Source organism: Thalassophryne amazonica, chromosome 17 (genome assembly GCF_902500255.1).
Source record: "Thalassophryne amazonica chromosome 17, fThaAma1.1, whole genome shotgun sequence".
NCBI lineage: Eukaryota > Metazoa > Chordata > Actinopteri > Batrachoidiformes > Batrachoididae > Thalassophryne > Thalassophryne amazonica.
Genome location: NC_047119.1, coordinates 18,814,948 through 18,826,974, shown reverse-complemented (window position 1 = coordinate 18,826,974; position 12,027 = coordinate 18,814,948). Strand labels below are relative to the sequence as shown.

The following is a 12,027-nucleotide window of genomic DNA, read 5'->3' as shown; positions in this document are numbered from 1 at the left end:
CAGATCTGCTCGTTAGTCTGCATCTAAAAAGGAGTGAACACACCTTGAAGAGCTGTTGCACCAAGTGGACTGACATGAATCATGGCTCCAACACGAGAGATGTCAATTGAAACAAAGGAGAGGATTATCAAACTCTTAAAAGAGAGTAAATCATCACGCAATGTTGCAAAAGATGTTGGTTGTTCACAGTCAGCTGTGTCTAAACTCTGGACCAAATACAAACAACATGGGAAGGTTGTTAAAGGCAAACATACTGGTAGACCAAGGAAGACATCAAAGCGTCAAGACAGAAAACTTAAAGCAATATGTCTCAAAAATCGAAAAATGTACAACAAAACAAATGAGGAACGAATGGGAGGAAACTGGAGTCAACGTCTGTGACCGAACTGTAAGAAACCGCCTAAAGAAAATGGGATTTACATACAGAAAAGCTAAACGAAAGGCATCATTAACACCTAAACAGAAAAAAACAAGTGTTATGTGTCGACGCGGGTTGAGGAGCGGACCTGCGTCAGACGGAACCCAGCGCTAAAATAACCAGAAAGTGGTTCCAATAACAAAAACAATTTCTTTATTTAGTGCATAATAAAGTCTAAAAACTAAAATAGCGTCCTTCTGGTGGAGTGAAGGCTGGCACGCTCTCCAGCGCCCAAAAGGATCGAAGCCCGGCGCTTCTGGACTCACTATTACCGCCAAACACCCCGCAGGTGCACACGACAAACCGACTCTCTGCGAAGGATAGAAGAGGTGAGGTAAGTCAGCAGTTACAACTAATATCCTTCAAAAGACACACACTATCAGCAACACATTCAGGTCTGTATTTTAAGCTTTATGCAAATGAGCAGCTTCTCACAACAGGTGGAGGATCACTTGTCCGCACGCCACGGCAGTGAGAAGCGAGCTGCACAATTCTCATCACAATTCAAATATACTGCGTAACAAAATACCAAGTTACTATCAACAATTAGTCAAACAATGAATCACCTCTGATGTGTGCTGACAGCATGTGTCCCTCACCCTTCTTCCTTCAGAGGCACGATGTGTCAAACCCAGGCGCGGTCCTCAGCGTCTCACAAACGAACATCACAAGGTCGAGTTCCCGGCAATTCTGCTTGAATCACACATGACTTAAATGCAGAACGCCATCTAATTATCTGCTTCAGCTGACAGTCTTTAAGGCTGCATGTGAGCACCATTCACAGGTGCTGCACATGATGTTGATGAGGGTGAAGGACTCTTCAGCCAGCACCTTCTCCACAGACAAATCAGTTTTCATGCCACCTGGAGAGCAAAGAAAAGAAAAGAACACCAAAATGTCCAGCCACACCCCCCCAACACACAACAACAAGGTTACAATGGGCTAAGGAAAAGCAATTGTGGACTGTGGATGACTGGATGAAAGTGATATTCAGTGATGAATCTCAAATCTGCATTGGGCAAGGTGATGATGCTGGAACTTTTGTTTGGTGCCTTTCCAATGAGATTTATAAAGATGACTGCCTGAAGAGAACATGTAAATTTCCACAGTCATTGATGATATGGGGCTGCATGTCAGGTAAAGGCACTGGGGAGATGGCTGTCATTACATCATCAATAAATGCACAAGTTTACGTTGATATTTTGGACAATTGAAAGGATGTTTGGGGATGATGAAATCATTTTTCAAGATGATAATGCATCTTGCCATAGAGCAAAAACTGTGAAAACATTCCTTGCAAAAAGACACATAGGATCAATGTCATGGCATAGGGTCAATGTCAACGAGCAGATCTGATTTGATGCAGGTTTTAGTTTGGGGGATGGAAATTTACAGGGTGATTCCATAATTTATTCCTCAGAATTGAGTGATTCCACATTTTTTTCCTCTGGTTGGTCTAAAAAAGTAACCGTTACTGACTACCACAATTTTTTTTCTTGATTTCTTATAGTGTTTCTTAAAGCCAGAAAGTTGCCATTTGAAATGACTTTAGTTTTGTGTCATGTCTGTGATCTGCTTTTTTTCCACAATATTAAACAACTGAATGAACATCCTCTGAGGCCGGTGATTCCATAATTTTTGCCAGGGGTTGTATATGCTGAGTATGATATACGAGGTCTGTTAAAATGTATCGGACCTTTTTATTTTTTGCAAAAACCTGATGGATTTGAATCACATGTGCTTGCATCAGCCAACCTTGACCCTTCGTGCGCATGCGTGAATTTTTTCACGCCTGTCGATTGCATCATTTGCTGGTAAGCAGCCTTTGGGTGAGGTCGCGTGCAGTGCGCTCGGTGGATTTTGATTGCAAGGACTGGAGCAGTGCCGCATCAAATTATGCCAGAAACTGGGCGAAGATTCAGACGGCTTTCGGTGACGATCTTCTGGGCATCACACAGATTAAGGAGTGGTACAACCGGTTTAAAGACGTCCGCACAACGGTGGAGAGCGAGCCACGCTCCGGTCGGCCATCAACATGCTGAAATGACCAGATCATTCCAAAGTGAACACTGTGGTGATGCGGGACCGTCGTGTGACTATCCGAGAAATTGCAGAACAGGTGGACATCAGCACTTTTTCGGCACATTCCACTGTGACAGAAGATTTGGCCATGAAAAAAGTGACGACGAAATTCGTGCCGAAGCTGCTGACAGTGGAGCAAAAGCACCTCCGTGTTGAAGTCTCACAGGACATGCTGTGACATGCCCACCTCTTCCACAATTTCTCGGATAGTCACACGACTGAAAAGTCACCGAAAGCCGTCTGAATCATCCAAATGGTTTCCACCTGGCTGTCGCCCAGTTTCTGGCAAAATTTAATGCGGCGCTGCTCCAGTCGTTCCGTCTTTTTCCTTGCAATGAAAATCCGCTGAGCGCACTACACACAACCTCACACAAAGGCTGCTTACCAGCAAATGATGCATTCGACAGGCGTGAAAAAATTTACGCATGCACACGAAGGTTCAAGGTTTCCTGATGCAAGCACGTTACTCAAATCCATCAGGTTTTTGCAAAAAATAAAAAGGTCCGATACTTTTCTAACAGACCTCATATGTATATAAACTGATATGATATAAAGCCCCAAATAAATGTGTTCTGATATTTCTGATCGCTCCACCTGCAGTGACTAAAGCATTAATTTTCAGGAATCTTCCCAAATATTCTGTGGGTAACATTGGAACAATGTGGTTACAAAGCAGAAGAAATGTTGCATAGAACCACTGACAGTCGTGGGGTGGTAAAGAGCTACACTGTGCACAGAGCACATGATCACGATAACATGAACACACCTGCAGATTGTACGACGGCCTAAATGATTGATTGACTTGGGACACCCTGTGAGGACACGCCTTGGCCACAAGCCCTCAGATAATATGGGTCTGAGAAATTACCCAAATATGTGACTAATTAAAGGGACTTAGATGTGACTGACTGATTTCAAGTTTCCTTGTTTCTTTCTTATACGTTCAAAATGATACTTCTAAGATAGGCTTTGAAGGGTTCAGATAAAGAAGGAGAAGAAGAAAAAAAAACATCCTGCAGCATTCAGATAGACAGTACGAGAAAACTGTAGAAATTCAGTGTTTTTGTCATTTCCGGACCATAACAGCTTTCCTCCTATTATGGTTCCTCTGTAAACACCCAAAGCACTTTCCAATCCCTGGGAGGGACGAACTGTCCAGCTGCCAACTTCATGTCTTTGGGTGTGGGAGGAAGCCGGAGTGCCCAGAGAGAACCCGCACAAAGTCCACACAGAAAAGCCCCAGGTGGGTAGTGATCCCACAACCTTCTTGCTGTGAGATAACATTGATAACCACTAAGCCACCGTTCTACCAGAAGTACAGCAGATATCTTCAATATGATAAACTACTGCACCTTCTCACTAATTACCATCTTCTCAGAGATATACATTAAATTATGAGAACTGTATTTGCAGCGTATGCAGTTGAGCGCCTTGCATGGCAGCACGCTGAATGGTTTAATGTGAAGCATTAGGGAGTAGAGGTGGGTGATACTGATAATTTTGGTATTGATCTGATACCAAGTAAATACAGGCCCAGTATCACCGATATCAATACCGATACCGATGCTTTATCATATTTAAGCGTCATAGATCCAAAGGATCCAAAAGACCTAGGATAGAATTTCCCAAAACATTGTATCACAATCAACATCCGCTGAGCCACGTGACAGCGCAACAACAAAAAACCAGAGGGGGGAAAGTGCACTGCTCCTTGTTGTGTGACACAGCGCACCGCTGCTCTTACAGAGAGTAGACTTTGATGAATCTATGTGCGCAGGCAGTCAGTGCGTGCAGGAGAGGAAAAAAAGCTCGAGTATCGATCTTTTTACACGAGGATCGTTCAATATCAATAAAAGCGTTGGAATCGATATTATCGATATTAGGATCGATCTGCCCACCTCTATTAGGGAGCTGAAACTCCAAATCTGAGAGAGCTAGAGAAGATCTGTATGGAGGAGTGGACCAAAATCCCTGCTGCAGTGTGTGAAAACCTGGTGAAAAACTACAGGAAACATTTGACCTCTGTAACTGCAAACAAAGGCTACTGTTGGGAAGGTGTCATGACACGGACCCACAACAGGGGGGCGTTAATGAACGGACAATGGATAAGCCAAAAAGTAACAATTTAATGTGAAGCGCACAACGAAGTACAGACAATAACAATATTGCGGAATGTCAATCATACATAAGGTGGCGTGTGGCAGGCTCGAAGATAGAAGACGTCTGGTGATAGAAGAGCCGGAACCCACACAGCTTCCACCACCAACGGATCTGAAGAACACCGGAGCCGCCAAGCCCTGCGCCCCAGGTGGCCACTGTCTTCAGCAGTCAGACCCGGTACTGCTGGCAGAGAACAGAAACAGTATTGATGAGTGCGAGTTCGCACACTCAGTAATCCCACAGTCTGTGTTCAGTAAGGAGGGAGCACCTCCACCTCCAATCACACACTCGTGCAGCTCCTGAGACAACCACTTATCTGGGTGGGGTGGGAGGCGAAGCCGTCGCAGTCCACACCAAACGCCAACACAGCAGACAAGGAATCCGTCACAGGAAAACGGCTGCAAAAGAGATCAGACTATTGTTCGGTTTAGATTCAGCAGAGAAAATTACCTGTATGGTAGATGATTTCTCGGCGAGGAGGTGGAGTTGCAGTCCGGCCTTTATGGTGATGGTGATGGGTTGAATGAGTGACAGCTGGTGCTGATGAAAAGCGACAGCTGTCACTCCCAGTGGCTCCGGCGCCCTCTCGTGCTTGAAGCCCGCACTCCAAGCAGGGCGCCATCTGGTGGTGGTGGGCCAGCAGTACCTCCTCTCCGGCGGCCCACACAACAGCTACTGTACCAAATATTAACATTGATTTTCACAGGTGTTTAAAATACTTATTTGCAGCAGTAACATACAGAGAAATTATTAAAAAATCATACATTGTGATTTACAGATTTTTTTTTTTTTTTAGATTATGTCTCTCACAGTGGACATGCACATAAGATGAAAATTTCAGACCCCTCCATGATTTCTAAGTGGGAGAACTTGCAAAATTGCAGGGTGTTCAAATACTTATTTTCCTCAGTGTAATTATGAATAATTTGGAGTGTGGCCACTTTGTGTCGAGTCGAAGGCCCAGCTAGCAGTGGCTGTTATCTGCTGTGGACTCAAATGCACTGTCGTTTCTGAGCATTTTGTGACAAATAACTAAAATAATATAACCTTCTGTATATATGACCTGTTGTATATAATTCTTGTTTTACATTACTTAGTCCACATTTCATTTTATTTTATTTTACCTTATGTTTATATTAGTTGTACATATACTCTGAATAATTTAATGTTAAATTTCACTATCTTTTATTTGGCTAAAAATTACTTGCACCACGGAAAGCACCTTTTAGGAGTTGCACTCAAATGTCGTTGTAATGCAAATTACAATGACAATAAAGGCGATTCTGATTCTGATTCTATGTGGTTAACTGTACTAACAGGGCTATTCCACAGGGCGCAGTTCTACTACGATTGTCCAAGGTCTAAAAAAGTGCCAAAACTAGATGAAAAGGCTCAATCCGTCTTGCCTCCTAATGCCGCGTTCACACCGGGCGCGACGAGACGCTACAAATTCGCGTCTGTCGCCCGGTGTGTCACTCTGCTTTCGCTGTGAAAATTCGCCCCAGTGCGTCATCAAATAGGAGGACCTTCCATTCCGCTCGCCAGCTCCGGTTGTCAGTCAAGTTAACATGACGGACCTTGATCACACAGAGCGAGTTGCTGTGCTCTTAATTGTTGTGGAAAGCTGACAAACATTGCCAGCAGCACTGTCCCTGGGTTTAAAACATCCTCACGGGGAGTTTCATTATTTGGATGATTTGTTTGCGCGCGCACGTGAAAGAAAAAAGAAAAAAAACTCTCCGCTGCCTGCTGTGGGGCTGCTGCTCGCTCTCCCCCCAAACTCTGTCATAATTGTGTTTACAAACCAGTCACCATTTGTTTTATTATACATCTGTATAGTTAATAAGTAAAATAATCTTCACGGATAATTTGTTCACGCATGCACGTGAAAGAAAAAAGAAAAAAACTCTCCGCTGCCTGCTGTGGTGCTGCTGCTTGCTCTCCCCCCAAACTCTGTCATAATTGTGTTTAGAAACCAGTCACCATTTGTTTTATTATACATCTGTGTAGTTAATAAATAAAATAATCTTCATGGATGATTTGTTTGCGCGCGCACGTGAAAGAAAAAATAAAAAACTCTCCGGTGCCTGCTGTGGGGATGCTGCTCGCTCCCCCCCAAAAAACTCTGTCAGAATTGTGTTGATGAACCAATCACCATTTGTTTTATTATACATCTGTATAGTTAATAAATAAAATAATCTTCACGGACGATTCGCTAACGCGCACGTGAAAGAAAAAAAACTCTCCGCTGCCTGCTGCGGGGCTGCTGCATGCTCTTCCCCCAAACTCTGTCATAATTGTGAAATAAAGGACAAAAGGGGCATAATTCCTGCTCACAGGCTGGCAACCAGAGACAGGACATGTTCACATCCAACTCAGTCAAACTCCAGACATCTCCACGTCACTACATATCCAGTCCCTGATTGGTCATCGCAACGCGACAAGATGAAAAAGTTCAGATTTTTCAACTTGGGGAGGAGGGCAACGCAATGCGATATCGTGCCACAAACGCACCAATTGCTCAAAATTGCTTCATTCGCGTTGCTTCATTCGCGTCGCGTTGTGTGGCTTAGCGCCACAACGCGTCCTTCCAATAGGGATTACATGGCAACCTGTCGCTGCAGTCGCTCGCATCGCGCCCGGTGTGAATGCAGCTTTACAGGTCGGCTTATAAAGTGCAGATTCTGGCAAATGGCTTTCTTTTAAAGTGCAGACCTGGCAACCTGCCCAAAAACAAAAGAAAGGAGCTGTGCCTTCGGCCAGACATGATCAAAAACAACAACAAATGCTGTTTCTGCTTCAAAGTTTTACCCCGATGAGGCATGATCAAACACGTTTCAAGCTGTAGTTACTACAAATACCCAATTTAAAGAAGCTCAAACATGACTGAAGTGATTACAATTACGCATACCCCGAAGTTACCTCGTACCATCAACAATTTTAAGAATTGGGATGAAATTTTCAACAGCTCAAAAACTGGATTCTGATTTCAAATCTGGTGCCAATGATGCTATAAATACTACATATACCAAATTTGTTCATGATTGTCAAAGATGGATCAAGAAGTTACTATGATCCTACAAAACATGCAGATTTGCTATTTGGGATTGAATGGGAAGGAATGGTGCTCTGTGGAATAGCCCTGTAATGGACCAAGTGAAAGTTTTGTATTATTTAACTTTTACGTTAGCACCATTAGCACTAACTAGCAGGTATCCATAATTGGGTAACATTAGATACAAGACAGATGCTGAGGAAATATTGTAGTAATTATAAATACCTGGACCCAAGCCACTGTTTGCAAAACTGCCACCTAGTCAGCAAAAATGTGCATTAATCAAACGCCCAATCCAAGATTAGCTTGTGAGCTTTAGCTTGTGTGGTAAGTGTGAGTTGGGGTCATTCATCATGTCGATCTTGATCACACTCCACCTCTTTACTGGGAGGTAGGCACTGCCACGATGGTAATTCCCCATTTTATTTGGCAGCTGACTCAGCATTTAAATGTGACATGAGTGTTAAAAATACCAACCAGGACCGAGCAGTTCCCAACCAGCAGTTATTCTTAGCAGTGGAATTTGCCTTTGCGCGACCTGCTGACATAACGTCAACTGTCAAAACATATATAAATGGACTAGTGGGAGCTAAGTTCTTCAGATCCAGGAAAGGTCTTTCTCATAAATGCTTTCCACACAGTGAATGCAGCTTGAACTGTCTGATGTGAGTGAAGATAAATGTGTCCAGCTGTGGTTGAAAGAATGTGCTGATTATAATGTTCGAGCTACTGGGAGCCACAATAACTCATCTTATTCCACCTCAAAGAATCACAACCACTCCTTATGCACACATTTCAGCTGCATTTAATACTCATACGTGGCTATTCCAACCCCCCCAGCATTTATGGACTAAAATAAAAGAAAATAAATGTTTGAACAAGGTAGCTCACAAAGATGGTTGATTTACATAAATCATGTTAGGACTGGCCACAATTTCTGCAAAAATGTAACATTTTGAAAGCTATTCCAACTACTGATATAAGTTCAGCCAGGAACAGCTCCAAATATTTCTTTTCTAGCACTGAAAAAACAACCAACTTAAAAAAAAGCATTACAACTGGCAAAACCTAAATGCATTAAGTTGTTCTAACTTAAAAACTTAAGTTCAAACAACTTAATTCATTCAGGTTGTTTTTTACCAATTGTAACATTTTTTAAGTTGGTTCAACTACTCTCTTTTCAGTGCGGCTAAGTGTAACATGATTTTTTAGTAGTGGGCCCGTATTTATTACACTATGCACTCAAATATGACCTTGAAGAGGGACTGACGGGCAAGGGAATGTGTGATATTTTCTTCCGAAATTTGGGGTAAAATTTCAAAAACTGCGACCAGGAAAATTGTTTTGTTGACCTTCCTGTGACCTTGACCTTTGACCTTGATCCTGTTGTATGCTGAAACATATCGCCATATGACTGCTATACGTGAACTTACAAGAGTCTGCAATGATGATTTACACGCTTTGTCAAACCCTTAAAAATCTAAATTTTGCATGTTTTTGATGATGATGTCATCAAATGATGTCATAATTTAAAACCATTGCTATATTCTGGAACCCCCACCAAGCCCTTTAATTTGATGTATTACACGACATGTTTTGCTGTAATCTGAAGTTTAAACTTATTTAGGTGACTTTTGACCTCAAGCAAAACCCCGAAGGTCAAGGACAGTCTCTTATCCCAGTTAATGGCTTATGGGCAATGACAATGCCAGGTTTGGAGGCAAAATTTTAAAAAGTGTGACCAGGAAATTTGTTTAGTTGAATTTAGTGTTTGACCTTGCTGTGAACTTGACCTTTGAGCTTGATCCTTTTGTATGCTGAAAGATACCTTACTAGGGCTGCTATATGTGAAGTTGCAAAAGTCTGTGATGTAAACTGTGTGCTGTACATTGAGTTAACGAAACCCTTAAAAATCAAAATTGTGCATGTTTTTTGCAGGATGACGTCATCATATGACGTCATAACCTCAAGCATTTGCTATCTTCTGGATCCCCGCATCAAGCACTTTAATTTGATGTATGACATGACATGTTTTGCGGTCATCTGAAGTTTGACCTTATTTAGGTGACCTTTGACCTCAAGCAAAACCCTGAAGGTCAAGGTCAATCACTTATCCCAGGTAATGGCTTATGGGCAAGGCCTATCACTATGTTCAAGCAGACCAGAGTCAAAGGGGTGACCCACTGCTTAGGCCAGTCTAAAAATGACAAGGTTTTGCAAAGTTTTACAAACCTGAAGAATCAGAAAATCGAACCAGCACCACAGGCTGTTGTTAACAAGCAACTGAACAGGCGTATCTAATAAAGTAGCTGAGGAAAAGTGAAGCGCTGTGAATACTTGGGTGCAATTCTGCCTCTATTACAATTTGATGTCACAACATATTGTCATTTTTGTTTCCTTTTTAGAACACCAGACCAAGGGGAAAAAAAAGGTGAACATCACCTTTCTAAAGACTGTATATCACAAATCATATTTCGATTTAGACTTTAAATTTTGTCTATTTGAAATGGAACTAACCTCCCCTCATACACAGATTAAGTCTAGATGCACACACTGCTGATTAAAAGCGGTACTACAATATTTCCACCTTCCTATAAGCAATCAGATTTGAATTATGGTAATGAAGGATTTTAAAAATCGATTCTCATATTGTGAAAATAAATATTGTTATATCTGATGATTCCTCCCCCCCCCCCCCCCCCCCCTTTGATGCATCTTCTGCGCTCTCGGATGTTAGAGGTTTGGCGCCACAGACACTTCCACTCGTTCGCCGTTGATCATTCGACAGTGACGCTCACGTGTTCAGTCAGACGTCACACAGACTTTGTACTCTGATCACTCACTCATCCTCAACCGCTTACTCCAATTAAGGATCACGCGGGGGCTGGAGCCTATATCCAGCAGTCATATAGGGCGTGAGGCGGGGCACACCCTGGACAGGACGCCAGTCTGTCGCAGGGCCACATGCAGACAGACAAACAAACAAACACCCGCACCCACGGACACAATTTAAAGATTCCTTTCTTTGGATGTGGGAGGAAGCCGGAGCACTTGGAGGGAACCCACGCAAACATAACGTGCAAACTGCACACAGAAAGGGCACAGCTGGGAATCGATGCCATGACCTGCTGTGAGGCAACAGTGCTAACCACTTAAGCTTCTTAAATTCACACGTTTGCGTTCTCACATCTCCATCCAATGTCCAAACCAGTTTTTAGATGAAGCTGTAAATATTTGTCATTTAAAGAGATTTTTTTTAAACATATAAAAACTGGTCAGATCGTTTTAAAACAATTCAAAACGAGTAGTTCTTGAAACTGTCATTTTTAAAACTTGCAAAAATAATGGCATAGGAAACTTGCACATCTGTGATCTATTCGACTTGCAAAATGAAACAAGAATCACGTGCTTTGCGCAGACGCGAGGGTGATGAAGGGGATCTTTTTTTCTTACCTTTTTTAGGCGATTATGCATCAACTTGCGGAAGGTTTCAGCAGCCCTTAAACCGATCCCAGCGATCAGCAGCAGAGCGCAGACGATCCCGACCGCCAATATCGCACGCGATCTTCGCTCCATGGTGCAGGTGTTTGCGCACAGTTGGCACTGATGGAGTACAAACTATCCAACACTTTTTGTGTTTCTTTTGAGTGCGCTATATAAAGCAGAACTCCGAACTCGTGGTTCCCGACGGTATTCTGCAAAAAAAAAAAAAAAAAAAAAAAGCCTGCAAAAAAGTTTGTTGAAGTGGCCGCTGAAGGATGTTCCGCTCGTCGAAGCGTCCAGACGGCACAAAGCGTCGGTGCCGCGCCCTGCGCGCAATAAAGAAGCGTCTCACTTTGACAACCACGAGGTCCCGCCGCTCAAAGCGCTCAATAAACCGTGCCACGAGACTATTTGTATTCGGGGGTGGGAATCCACCCTCCCCCCCAGCACGATCTCAACGCAGATTGGTCCAACGCGCGCCGGCAATTTGTGCGCCAGTCGGACGTGGTTGTGCGCGTCTCCACCCGCAGCTTCAAGGACAGGCCGTTTTTGTTCAAACTTCACAGCTTTATCAGTGCGCAGAATGCACAAAGCTTCAGCTTTTACCAAGCGCACACGGAGATGTTACAGTGAGGTTACTTTCTTTTTTTTTACTCATTCGACCTACTTTTTGTCTGCTTGGAGTCAAATTACTGGGTTTCACATAGGCGTAGTTCCGGGGTGGATTTCAGATTTGTACCCCACCCAGTATATTCCACACAAGTTACTATATTCCACACAAGTTATATACCAGCTAAAACGCAGCTCCATTATGATTTGTTCAGCTGAA

General features: G+C 43.0%; 1 protein-coding gene across 2 annotated transcripts in view; it reads right to left on the bottom strand.

Moving 5' to 3' along the window:
• LOC117530007 (lysosome membrane protein 2-like) overlaps positions 1-11,360 on the bottom strand; it is a 79,861-nt gene extending 68,501 nt beyond the window's left edge. Inside the window, exon 1 of one of the 2 annotated variants that reach the window (XM_034192935.1) lies at positions 11,169-11,360. In XM_034192935.1, the coding sequence (XP_034048826.1) occupies positions 11,169-11,291 (123 nt within the window). In that variant the 5' untranslated portion in view covers positions 11,292-11,360. The remainder of the gene's footprint in view (positions 1-11,168) is intronic. The other variant, XM_034192936.1, reaches the window with a different exon arrangement.
• Between the last annotated feature and the right edge of the window lie 667 nt (positions 11,361-12,027).